General features: G+C 37.9%; 1 protein-coding gene across 1 annotated transcript; it reads left to right on the forward strand.

The window, feature by feature from the left end:
- The first annotated feature begins 4,313 nt into the window (after positions 1-4,313).
- On the forward strand, positions 4,314-11,997 carry LOC311303133 (uncharacterized protein). Its single transcript, XM_084429418.1, has 3 exons — positions 4,314-4,370; positions 5,274-5,816; positions 10,146-11,997. Exons 2-3 carry the CDS (start codon positions 5,278-5,280, stop codon positions 11,794-11,796), a joined length of 2,190 nt encoding a protein of 729 aa, XP_084285544.1. The 5' UTR covers positions 4,314-4,370; positions 5,274-5,277; the 3' UTR covers positions 11,797-11,997.
- The last annotated feature ends 2,502 nt before the right edge of the window (positions 11,998-14,499 follow it).

Below are 14,499 nucleotides of genomic sequence, written 5' to 3' on the forward strand. Positions count from 1 at the left end.
ATTCGAACACCTCAGAGCCCTGAAGGCAGAAGTGCTACGCATGAATGTGTTGTAAATCTCCCAAGAAGTTGAACTCAGTATTTATTTTGGTGGATTTAAGATTGATATTTTCATGTAAGGCTTCTCTTTCAGGGAGCTATGTGTATTACTTTTTCTGTTGCTATGTGACAGCTCTAAAAACAAATTATAATTAAAGACTACGAGATGTTATTAACCCTGTGTTGTGTGTTTTCTCGAATATCCTCATTCTCTCTGTCTGTCATGTACATTAAGATGCTTACAATCTCCACCTTTCTTGTTGAGCGATGGAGGCCCAGCATTTAATAATTCATCAATGTGAAAAACAACAGGCTGGCAGTAATGAGGTGCAGACTGCTCAGGTTTACTCCCAGTAGAGCGTACAACTCCACACTCACCTTTACCCATGCCAGAGCTAATTTCCCTTCACCAATTTGATGGACCATAAACTGCTTTAAAAGCTCTCCTCATGCTCTCCTGAGTAACGTTCATTGAACTTTCACCTTGGCATTATGACGTCTATGGATATTTTTAAGAGCATGCGTCAACGTTTCCAAGTTGGCGTGCTGTCAAATTTAAATTGGGTGCAGGAAGCTTTCTGACTTGTAGAACTTTTCTCAGACTTATCTCTCATCTCGCAGTCGGGTTGATAACTCAAGCATGGTCTTAAAAACATCATCGCGGCCATCATCACTAAATCCGCGCGACCCGAGACCCCATTCCGGCTTTGCGGTTGATCACGGGAGCCATACTGAGGGAGTTATCTGAAGGGCTGAGGAATGTCTTTTCCCCTGATTGCATTTTGGAGTGACTTGCTGAGTTAAGTGCTCCCTCATCAGCCTTGGAGAACAGACTTTGGCGTTTTTTTTAGGTGAAATTCTCAAAATGCTTCATTTACACAACTCAAATGTCAAGTGTGATAATGGCCTTTGTGCTTGGTGAGCTCTGGCTTAATCAAAGTCTAAGCGGAGCGCCGGCCGATGGGCCGGTGGGAAATCGAACATAGCAATTAGCACTCAAACACACAGCCTAGCAATTCCGTGTGAAGCTCTCAGTTTGCTTTTCAGCTCTTCAATTTTTAATGCAACTTAGCTATGAGGTTATTTTGCTTATTTTCCTCCCGCTTAATGTGCTTGTGGGACCTCTGCTAATTCGTGTTGGCCTTTTTGCATATTTGAAGCTTTCATGTCTCACGTGGGATGCTAATAATGAATCTAACCTTTAAATGTGGGGAGAAATTTAGGCCTTAAGCCCGAGTTTTAAATCTGACGTATTGCACTGACTGAAGAGTTGAAAAAGTCACTGGAGGTAGACTGAGGTGTGTTGAAGCCCTGTAATGAGATGATTTATAAAGGAAAGTCGACGGTTAGCCTTGTTTTAAACAAACTACATGCCGTTTGCCCTTTGTTCTCGACTTGTAATCAATCAGGCGGACTTAAAGGACTTTTCATATGAGTATTGCATGCTTTTCAGTCCTTTTTGGACAAAAGTGGTATTTTCCCTGTAAGAGTAACTCATAAGGCTTACGCAGCAAGGCACGCAGGCAATGGAAACTGAATAGGTGGTTGTTATCCTCTCAAAGGTTTATAACTTTGACCTGAGCTTGAAATGCTTTCAGATTCTGTGAGACAAAGCAGTTTTTCTTCATATTTTTTTATGGGGCTGCTGTTTGATACATCTAATGGTGCTTTTCTTTTCTGTCTGCCCAGGCCGCATCAGTCACTGGAATGACATCAATTCATAAAGCACACTTTCGGTGCCGGAAACCAGTTCACAAAACATGTGTGCATCTTAAATGTGTGCATAAGCAGCATTAAGCAAATCGTGAGAATGAAAAGGGGAGAGAAAAAGTGAAAAAGCTTCACATTTATCCCGGAATATCTCTGAAAATGTGGAATGCAAACCATCAATTTTGCAAATTAAATGGCCTTCTCATGGGAAGTGGCTTTCAAAGCTGTTCTCACGCTGATTTCTAACCTAATGCACAGTATTTATTTATTTCATTGATTTTACATGAGAGAGACTTAAGTAACTTACAGCGGATGAGTCCTTCAGGCTGCTGGGTAATAAAGATCAAAGCAGGGATGTAACCGAATGTTCAAGACTGGAGGGAACAAATCTAAGAATTTAAGAATCATAGAGACGCACATATTGATGGACTGCTTTTCCAAATATGGCGTGGCAGGAGTCTGGATTTTTGATTTTCTTTTTGGGGGGAGGGATGTAAAAGACTCATTATAATGGATATAATGTGATATTGAACTTGATATTAAGTTAGATATTTAATTGCTGTGCTAACTGTTATGCTTATAAGTGCTCTGTCATTTGCAAGGTTGAGTCAAAAAATGTTACCTATTCATTCAGTCCCACCGCCTCATATAGTCTATTTTGAATATTCATTATCTTTCTTTTTAGTCACTTTTTAGTTGAGAGAACAAGTCAATAATCACCATTATAAATACAGTTTAAAGTTGACTGCAATGAAGTGGAAACCTGGGATGAACTCCTAGGCGGCACAATCAGTCCTTATGTATAATGAATGAATTTAGATAATCCATGAATATGCATATAAACATGAAATCAGATAAACAAAATGAATTGATAAAGAAGACAGAGAGATGATGCATGTCCCAGATCTGCAGAAAGAGATGGGGTGAAGGGGTAACACTTTACAATAAAGTTCATTAGTTAACAGTTACACTGTGAACTAACATGAACAAACGATGAACAGCTGTATTTTTACTAACATTAACAGAGATTAATAAATACGGTAACAAATGTATTGCTCATTGTTAGTTCATGTTACATTAACAAATGTTAAGTATTGTAAAGTGTTACCGATGATGAGGATAGACCCGTTTAGCCCTCTTCACCTGATTTTTTTCCACAAAAGTGCTGATGAGAAGAACTAGCCTACTTGCTTGTCAAATGTTTGTTTACATTTTGTACCATTAGATTAGTTTTATGTAGACTACATTGCTGTACTGTACATTCTGCAACCTTTCTACCTTCCAGAATTTATGTGAACCCCTTCAATACTGTTGGTAAATCAATGAGAAAGTGTGCAGAGCTGCATATATCTTAACAAAGAGTGGCCAATTTAAAAGTATTCTCAAAAACTAACCGAACTTTATACGTTAATATGTCATCATCTGACCGCTATATTATAAAGTGTTACACTGCCCTCTGCTGGTTCAGCCTACATGATGACTTCAAGTTCAGTGACAGAGGCTTTACAAGAAACATGACAGATTATCAATATAAAACATAATTTCAAATAAACAAACATGCACATATGTTTTATTGTGTATGATAAAGGTGGTTAACCACTTAACAGGTTTTTACTGTAGCATACATTTTTCTTTTCAGTTCAAATTACTGACATTTTCAGATCTCGGATGATCTCAAGATGACAGTATTTGCTTTCTAACATCTTGGGAGTGAAACCACTCTGTTTTATTTTACACTTGGATCAATAAAATATAAAAGAGTGCCGTGCTGAATTTTGCCTTGTCTCACACATGCATCAATAATTATCTTAATGTAGGGCCTATAGATGTCGCATTGGCTTGTACTTTATATGTCTGATATTGTGGCAATTTACTTGTCCTTACAGTTTAGGTCAATGATGTAAAAGGTTCAAAGTAGAGTAAAAGGTCAGTGTTAGAGTGAAATGTGTCATTTAAAAAAAGCACATGTAGGCAAAGTTCAAGGAACATTAAGCAATATTTTTAAAACTCTCTATGATGTGTATGGAATTTAACACTTGTAATGTTTCATTTAGTATTTGAAATTTATATGAGGATATGATTAATGAATCTTAATCCTCCTATTAATTTTTGTTTTATGTTTTCATTTTAGTTTTAGGAAACTGCATTGTTCCTTAGATTAAAGTATATATTTTTACATCATTATTCTTGTATTAATGCACTTACCACAGGTTGTTCTAATGGGATTGTTCATGCACTTGAGATGCAGTATGAGATACTTTGAATAAAAAGTGTCTGGTAAATAGTATGTAACTAAGAAATGTCAGGGCCTGTAAATTGATTGTGCCCTTTTTAGAAACCTTTTGTATGGCCTTTCCATCCTTGTTAATGAGGGTATGCGTCATAACCTGCTTTGAATGCAATCCGGTTTGTAGTGACTGCGAAAAAAAAAAAAAAAAAAAAGGTTTGTAATGACTGCAGAAAACCCAATCTTTGCATTTGCAGATATCAGGTAAAGTGGGTCCAATACATTGGAGTGCTCTTTAAATATCAGGAGCCAATCATATTAACAATCATGAATAACTCACTGTGTGGTGGGCGTGGTCAAGCTTCAACACAAGCGATCGCAACAACAAGCACATGGTAAGACAAATGCTCTGCCTAAAATCATTTTCATGAAAAGAGCAATAATTTATAAAATATTGCATTGTGTACTTTTCTTTCAAAATAATGATTTAGTGGACTATTTAAAAAAGTCGCATAATATTATTTGTAAGGATGTTTAGAGTAGTGACCCATTTAGCTTAGCTTAAGGTGTTAGGTAAAGTGGGACAGTAGCTGTCTATTAATGTGGGACACTTCAGAGCTATTCTACTGAAATATAATCGTTCGTCATCCTACATGACCAATTATGTCACAAGCCCGATGTTTTCTAATAGTCCTCCACTGTAGCAATGCTAGGTGAAACCGGATGCTGATATGCTATTTAATGTTTCTCTTACGCTGGTTGAAGTTTGAATTTGAACTTATAAATTTCAGCTTTATCTATAAGCAGTCTCATATTACAATATTAGACTGTTTGGGGCAATTATTATAACAATTGTTTTGATATAAAATACTAAACGTATGACTTTCAAATGTCTACAATATACAAGGAACATTTTTCATTAACATGTCTGATTGACATCTTTACATGATTTATTGTTGTCACTATAGTGAATGTGTCAGCATACTGTGCCAGTAAAACCATCAAATGATCTATCAAAATAGCACTAACACATATTCTTACCTTCTAGATGTAACTAGAGTAAGAAATTGTTTAGAAAACACACAATACACTGTGTGTATACAGCATATACCTTTCTCTCTCTCTCTCTCTCTCTCTCTATATATATATATATATATATATATATATATATAGATAGATAGATAGATAGATAGATATTGTATTTGTACTATATGTGCTAATGAATAATTTAATTGGAGTAGTCGGGCCAGAATATTACACCTTTATTCAACAAAATTCTGACTTTTATCTTTTTATAGAAAAATGGCACCTAACCCAAAGAAGTCAGGAAAACTGCAGAGAAAACAGCAAGATGAAGGAGAGCATAAAGGAAGAAAAGGGCTGAAGATGAATCAGTGGAAAGAGGACCAAATGAAAGCTGCAATAGAGGAATATAAAGAGCAGGTCGAGTCAGGGAGGCCTGCGCTGCGATTGCTCGCAAGGAAGTGGAACGTGCCAAAAACAACCCTTCAAAGACGCGTGAAAGGGCTTGTTGAGGGATCTGAGCATGCATCTGGAAGAAAGCCATTCATCCCTGTTGAATCTGAGCAGGAGTTAGTGCGTCTTCTCACCTTGCTTTCACAGAGAGGCTTCCCGTTGAGGAGGACTGATGTTCAGTCTCTTGCTTTTGAGTTTGCCAAGATAAATGGCATCCAAGGGTTTTCAGAAGAGAAGCAAAAGGCTGGCTATCACTGGTACGAGGGCTTTATAAAGCGAAACCCAGGGCTGAAAATAAAGAAACCAGGGACCATATCACCAGCGACAAGGATGAATGAAGAAGAGCTGGGGAAATTGTTGAAAACGTAAGAAATCACCCTTGTCTCATTGATATACGTATGTATATTATATACATTCATATGTCACATTGGTTTGTACTTTAGAGAATTTAAATTTAGGCTCGGTACGCCATGAGAGTACCGCAGTATGTACCGTGGGTGGTGTATCACGTTTTTTGTTTCGTTTTGAATATCGTTATACTTCCAATAACTAGAGTTTGAAATTATTTAGAAAACACACACACACACTATATACATTTGTAATCAAAATTATTCAACCCCCATTGCAAATCTGGTTTATTGGCAAAATTTACATACTTTCAACTCTTTCCAATGAACCAAAACAAAAGTAATTAAAATAGCTCAACACAACTAAAGTGGTTTTCCCAAATTCAACAAAAAAATTCTACTTTTAATGACTTATGCAGTCTCTAAAATTATTCAACCCCCTGAATAGAATCCCTCAGAATAGCACAAATGTGCTAAACAGGTGTTGTCTCAAGCACACCTGATGCAAATAATCAAGGGATTCATTAGTTGCACCAGGTGTGCTTGAGCTAAAACACATGAAATAACTGAACTGGCTAGGTTTGAGTGTCACGTTTGACTGCATGTTAGAAATATGGTCAAAAGAATGGTAAAAAAAAAAAAAAGAAAAAAAAAGAATGGTCCAAAAAGTTAAGAGAATATATAATTGCCCTTCACAAACAAGGCACAGGATACAAAAAGATAGCGAAGGCACTAATTGTTCCTAGAGACACCTTTGGAAGCATAGTTCGCAAGTTCAAAGTTAAAGGAACAGTGGTTACACTACATGGACTGGGCAGAAAAAGAAAGCTATCCAACGGCTGCAAACAGATTTCTGAGAAGACAGGTTCAAAAAACCCTAGAGTGACTGCAAAAGACCTGAAGCAAAACTTGGTGGCAACAGACACTAAGGTTTCAGCTCCTACAGTAAGGCACGTACTAAATGCATGCCAGAACTCCCAAGACGTACACCACTACTGACCCAAAAGCACAAGAAAAGTCGTCTCCAAATTGCTCTAAATCATATAAATAAGCAGTGTTGGGGAAGCTACTCTGAAACTGTAGTTTGACAAGCTACAAGCTACTCGTAAGTTAAAGTAGTTAAACTACAGTCAAGCTACCCTTTTGGAAAAGTAGTTAGCTACACTACAAGTTACTATCAAAAAGTAGCTAGCTACATTGAAACTTCTTTTGATTTTTTTGAACAACGTATATTATAAATAACTGAATATGTGTCTGAGGAATGTTTTAAGTAAAATATTTAGTGTTTAAAACAATGCAATACAATTATGATTTCAAAGAGTATTGTTTTATTACACACAACACTCAAATATCTCAGTTTGTCAAAAGTGCAAAATTGCAACAAATACAACATTGCAAGAACAAAATATACATCCAACGTAAATTGCATGTAGAAATTTTTTTTTTTAAAAGATTGCATACAAAAGTGTAACCTTTACTTGTCGTTTCTTTGAGAGACATGAACTTGGACAAATAAGGCCATGGGTAATTAACGTTAAGTTGTTTCTCCATCCTCCAAATCTGCCGTCTTGCTCCATCATGGATAATATGGGTGTGTCAACCCACTTCTGTACTTAGTAAAAAATTTGTTTGTAATCTAACAAGAAGAATATCCTTGCATCGCGCTGATTCGCGCAGGCTCGACAAAACGCAATGTAGCTTTTGCTCGCGCTACACCGCTACTTGCTGCAAAAAGTAGTTAGCTACTGGAAAAGCTACACTGTTTAAAAAGCAACTGAGCTACTGCCAAGCTACTGAAAAATGTAGTTAAGTTAGTAGCGTCGCTACTTGTAGTTAACTACTCCCCAACACTGTAAATAAGCCACAGAAGGTTTGGGATTCTGTTCTGTAGAGTAGGGCTGCACGATTAATTGCAATTAACCAAAAATCCCGCTTAAACCGATTTGGCTTATTGCGATTCTGAAATCGCAAAGGCTGCAATTATTTTATATATATATATATATAACATATACAGAACAATATACAGAAATAGTTTTTTTCTATTTTATTCAATTTCAATTTGTTTTATTTCAATTTTTTATTTAATTATTAAATTGAAAAGTTATTAAACAGTCTGCACTGCATGAATTATAAATTAAATATAGACTAATCCTTATTAAAGCTACAAAAGCTTTTTAGTCAAGAGCCGTGAGTAATTTTACCTTTGTTCTTTGATTAACTTTATTGACAGACTGAATTAGTGGCTGCTGTCCCTTTAAAACCAGCCGCTGCTGCACATGGCGTGGATCTCACACGCAACTCATTCTCTCACAACTCTTTGCGTTCATTTAAGACTTTAATGTTATGAGGATACTCGACAAAACAGACATTTTGGCATAATTGTGCGCTGTCTACGCACGATACTGGCGCGCGTCTTTCTGTGTGTCACATAGACAAGACATTCACAGGCAGCGTGGTCTCTTTTGTCTTGTTGCACTTGAATGGTTTAAAAGCATTTGTATGAATAAGAGGGGGATCATATAATGTAAAGCTAGCCAAAGGATTACAAAAATTAACGGTTGCTGCGTTAATTGCGTTAAATATTTTAACGCGTTAAACTGGACAAAAATGAATCGCATGCGTTAGCGCGTTAACGTTGACAGCCCTAATATATACAGTGAGGAAAATAAGTATTTGAACACCCTGCTATTTTGCAAGTTCTCCCACTTGGAAATCATGGAGGGGTCTGAAATTGTCATCGTAGGTGCATGTCCACTGTGAGAGACATAATCTAAAAAAAAAAATCCAGAAATCACAATGTATGATTTTTTTTAACTATTTATTTGTATGATACAGTAGCAAATAAGTATTTGAACACCTGAGAAAATCAATGTTAATATTTGGTACAATAGCCTTTGTTTGCAATTACAGAGGTCAAACGTTTCCTGTAGTTTTTCACCAGGTTTGCACACACTGCAGGAGGGATTTTGGCCCACTCCTCCACACAGAGTTTGAGCTCCCTCCAAAGATTCTCTATTGGGTTTAGGTCTGGATACTGGCTAGGCCACACCAGAACCTTGATATGCTTCTTACAGAGCCACTCCTTGGTTATCCTGGCTGTGTGCTTCGGGTCATTGTCATGTTGGAAGACCCAGCCTCGACCCATCTTCAATGCTCTAACTGAGGGAAGGAGGTTGTTCCCCAAAATCTCGCAATACATGGCCCCGGTCATCCTCTCCTTAATACAGTGCAGTCGCCCTGTCCCATGTGCAGAAAAACACCCCCAAAGCATGATGCTACCACCCCCATGCTTCACAGTAGGGATGGTGTTCTTGGGATGGTACTCATCATTCTTCTTCCTCCAAACACGTTTAGTGGAATTATGACCAAAAAGTTATATTTTGGTCTCATCTGACCACATGACTTTCTCCCATGACTCCTCTGGATCATCCAAATGGTCATTGGCAAACTTAAGACGGGCCTTGACATGTGCTGGTTTAAGCAGGGGAACCTTCCGTGCCATGCATGATTTCAAACCATGACGTCTTAGTGTATTACCAACAGTAACCTTGGAAACGGTGGTCCCAGCTCTTTTCAGGTCATTGACCAGCTCCTCCCGTGTAGTTCTGGGCTGATTTCTCACCTTTCTTAGGATCATTGAGACCCCACGAGGTGAGATCTTGCATGGAGCCCCAGTCCGAGGGAGATTGACAGTCATGTTTAGCTTCTTCCATTTTCTAATGATTGCTCCAACAGTGGACCTTTTTTCACCAAGCTGCTTGGCAATTTCCCCGTAGCCCTTTCCAGCCTTGTGGAGGTGTACAATTTTGTCTCTAGTGTCTTTGGACAGCTCTTTGGTCTTGGCCATGTTAGTAGTTGGATTCTTACTGATTGTATGGGGTGGACAGGTGTCTTTATGCAGCTAACGACCTCAAACAGGTGCATCTAATTTAGGATAATAAATGGAGTGGAGGTGGACATTTTAAAGGCAGACTAACAGGTCTTTGAGGGTCAGAATTCTAGCTGATAGACAGGTGTTCAAATACTTATTTGCAGCTGTATCATACAAATAAATAGTTAAAAAATCATATATTGTGATTTCTGGATTTTTTTTTTTAGATTATGTCTCTCACAGTGGCCATGCACCTACGATGACAATTTCAGACCCCTCCATGATTTCCAAGTGGGAGAACTTGCAAAATAGCGGTGTGTTCAAATACTTATTTTCCTCACTGTGTGTATATATATATATATATATATATAGGCCTTTTATATATACTTTAGATGCTAATGAATAATTTAATTTGAGTATTAATACTCAAGAATATTAAAACTAATTCAACAACATTCTGACTTATTTTTTTATAGAAAAATGGCACCTAACCCAAAGAAGTCAGGAAAACTGCAGAGAAAACAGCAAGATGAAGGAGAGCATAAAGGAAGAAAAGGGCTGAAGATGAATCAGTGGAAAGAGGACCAAATGAAAGCTGCAATAGAGGAATATAAAGAGCAGGTCGAGTCAGGGAGGCCTGCACTGCGATTGCTCGCAAGGAAGTGGAACGTGCCAAAAACAACCCTTCAAAGACGCGTGAAAGGGCTTGTTGAGGGATCTGAGCATGCGTCTGGAAGAAAGCCATTCATCCCTGTTGAATCTGAGCAGGAGTTAGTGCGTCTTCTCACCTTGCTTTCACAGAGAGGCTTCCCGTTGAGGAGGACTGATGTTCAGTCTCTTGCTTTTGAGTTTGCCAAGATAAATGGCATCCAAGGGTTTTCAGAAGAGAAGCAAAAGGCTGGCTATCACTGGTACGAGGGCTTTATAAAGCGAAACCCAGGGCTGAAAATAAAGAAACCAGGGGCCATATCACCAGCGACAAGGATGAATGAAGAAGAGCTGGGGAAATGGTTTAAAATGTACAAAATCACCCTTGATACCTTGGGAATTAAAGACGTCCCCTCACATATTTGGAAGTGTGATTTATCAGGACTACAAGTTGACTTCTCTCAGCAATATGTCGGGGAAGGAGAAGAGCCCTGCTTTCAGATCAGAGCTGAGGAGGAAGAGGAAACTGCCACCACGGTACTAGCAGCATTCAATGCCAGTGGTACATTTGCTCCTCCGCTTATCATTTTAAAAGAAAATGGGGTGAGAAGTGAGCAGTTGAACGAATCCATGGAAAACGTTTGCATTAGAGCATCGTATAATGGCTGGATAACAGCAGAGCTGTTTGTTGAGTGGGGCGAAATGTTTGTGGCACAGCTCCCAAAAGATGACGCCAGACCCCACCTTCTGCTCCTAGATGGCCAAAGCAGCCACGTGTTCAACCTTGGCTTTTTCAATCTAATGAACCAGAACAACGTGGAAGTCATATGCTATCCTGCACTGCAACTGGAAAACAGAGCTCTGTTTAGGAGTCTCAAACACAACTGTTGTGAAGTGAGTCGCAAGTGGAATCAGCAATGTGCAGGCATGAAGTTGCCCAGAGCACATTATTGTTCGGTTTTCACAGAAGCGTGGAAGACAACTGCAACTGTGGAAAGAGCCCAGGATGGGTTCAGGACAACGGGGATGTTCCCATTGAATGAGTTGGCCTTCATTGAGCATGAGCCTCCTCCTGCCAACCTGTCCCGTTTGGAAAGTAACGCGCCGCCCACTGAAGGCGCTGCACATTGCAGCACAGAAAGTGGCTCTGGTGAGCCTTCAGCTCTTGAAGTGACATCATTCAAAGACTTTGTGGTCATACAAAAATGTAGCAGGGGTACGAAGACACCCAGAGCCAAGACAATACCACATTTCCACAGAGACACAGAACACATACTTTATAACGAACATTTAAAACAAAAAACATTTAAAACTACTTCCTGCAGGGGCTGCCTCATAAAACACGGCGCAGATGATGATCCGAAAGCTTCTGAAGCATGGATCCGATGCAGCAACTGTAAGGCCTGCTACCATGAGTCTTGTGTAGACGAGGATGGGATATATGAATGGGTTTATGATGTAGATGGTGATGATCAATAAACTGAAGCATGGAAACCGAGCATGATTTTAGAACAAGAAAAAAATAGTCACAGATTAGTGGTGTTAAAATAAAACTCTTGTCCTGTGAAATTTAGATACCAGCTTTTAAGACAGTATGACCCATTGAATGGACTGTGTCACAGCCTTGTTTTCATTTGTTTATTATTAAATAAATTAAATTGACTAAGTATTGTACTAGTATTTGCAAGCCTTCTTCCCTGTGATTGCTCAGTTAGTTTGGTCCAGTCTATTTCTTCAGCATATCTGCCATGGGAGCTGCTTTCTTTGCCCCTTGCTAGGATCTTATTAGTCATGTCTTGGCCCCTCATGATGCACACTGGTTTGCCCATGAGATCAGAACATTTCAGAGCCTCTAGGGCATTTTCTGGATCACGGTGTTCAAAGGTTACATCAACGAGACCTGTTGGTTATTGTATCTCTGCACACGTACACAGAAAGTGGTCCAAATTGTTGGTATATTGTATGCAACACTCGTTCGGTCACATCTGGGTGCAAATTATTTACAAGCAATGATGACCCCTGGTCTCTTGGTTGACCGATATCCTCACCTCACCTGAAAACCAATTGTAGGATGCTGTCATTTCGATTGTCCTTCAAAGAAGATTATTCTCAAAAAGCTCTTAGTACAGAGCACAACTGCTGTGTGGATGCCTCAGTCAGATCAAGCCAATCATATAAACTGACAGCTTTGCTCAGAATATTGTAAAATTCTGATGACATCATCTCAGGTCAGTTTCATTCCTCAACATTCAATACAATTTAGGGCGATTTTAGTATCATAATATCATAAATTATAGCAATATAAATTAAACCCTAATAAATAACATGCATAAATAAAAGGCGAAAATGTAAAGCTATGGCTGAAAAAAAGAATCCTCCCCACATCATGGGAAAATATATTTGTTTAAGCATATCTGTTGTTCCAACTCCAACATATATGGGTTTTTTATATTGGGATTTATTTTCCCAGTTTTGTAGAATTGTATTATTTGCTAGTGTGAACCATATACATTCAAGCTTGTTTTATTCAGGGGCAGGTCAAGACTGCATCACCCAAGAGCATTGACAAACACCTAGGCTACTTTTGTCCACTAATAGGCCTATTGTTCACTTGAACGAGTGAGTGAATTCGGACGATAAGCGCGCCAAAGGGCGTAATAATCGTGAAACTTGGCAAACTGACAGCTCCAGTGGTAAGATGAAAAGATTTATCATTAACTCTGTCATGGAAACTATGTATAAACCTTAATTAAACAATTTAATAATCAATTAAAAATGAATTTACACCTCTATGATATTACACTGTAGCCAGATCAACGGTTTGGAAAATGACTGGATGGATGATTTAGCTGCGGGTGCCATCTTCTGGCGAGACATAGGTTCGACATGACCCTCACAGTGCATTATGGGTATAGAGTTGAGTTGTGCATGTATGACATCACTTTGTAGGCCAAAACAAGGAAACAATTTAGCATTTTAGCACTTCCGGTGTAGTGACAAATTGCGTACCTCCTGAAATCGTGTCTCCTTTAGGACCCCAAGCGATCCCATTGGTTCAAATTACTCTCTTTAGTGCCTGATTACTTATGATAAATGCTGTTTCAACTACATTATAATGTCCATTTATTAGTATTAGTTAGCTTATTTACTACTAGCATAGCAAACAGATAAGCGATTGCCTGATAGCTTAGTTTATACACACATTTGCATTTACCCTACATATTCTCAATCATCTTTAATGTAATTATGTGTTAAATTAAGTGTTAAACGTCTAAATATTTCAGTTAGATATATATAGAACAAATTAATGATGTTCAGTTATTCACTTTATAGGCTATTATTATTATTTATTAATGAACAGTTAATCAAGAAATTACGTCCAATTGGTTATGCACTAATGTGTTATCGTACGCATTATGGTAAGCTATGTGTATTTTAAATTAGTATAATTCGTATATATACTTAGGATAATCATTAACTGACAAGTTTGGGGAGACCCGATTTCGAGGGAGGACCCGATTTGTCATGACACCAGTTCACCAAGTCAATGGGTTTTTGGTTAAATGGCTGAAATACGGTCTGTGGTGAACACAAGCTCAAGACATGTTCACGTTTTATTCGATTGCATAAAATACATCAGTATTACCCCACTCGTGATTTTTTAAGATGCTGTGTCTGTCTTAAAAAAAGGTGGTTGCTATCAAGGTTTTTTCAACAACAAACAAACAAGGTACATTATCAAATCTCTGAATATAACCGCTATTGATTAGCCTTAGGTTGAGCATAGCTAGTACAAAAACAGAAAAATCACAGTAAAACAAACAAATAATTAAATAAAAATAAATACAAAATTAAATAAAAATAAATTTAAATCAAAAGGTTTTTTTTTAATTAATCTAAACGTATCCAAAAGATAAATCAATTTAAGGGCTTTCTGGTTTCTAACAAATTCTAAAGATTTACACAAGAGTTAAACCTCATTCATCCACTGATTAAAGTTGGATTTAGATTTAAACCATCTGCATTTATGAATGAAAAACTTTCCAAAACATAACAAGAACTTAATAACAAAATCAAACTCTTTGTTTTCCAGACAAACACCAAACCTAATTAACTTCACCGTGAGGGGTCGGTTGCTATCAAGTGGTTTTTTTGTGTGTTTTTTTAGGCTGTCGAGGATAT

The sequence above is a fragment of the Rutilus rutilus genome, assembly GCF_951802725.1.
Source record: "Rutilus rutilus genome assembly, chromosome: 14".
Lineage (NCBI taxonomy): Eukaryota > Metazoa > Chordata > Actinopteri > Cypriniformes > Leuciscidae > Rutilus > Rutilus rutilus.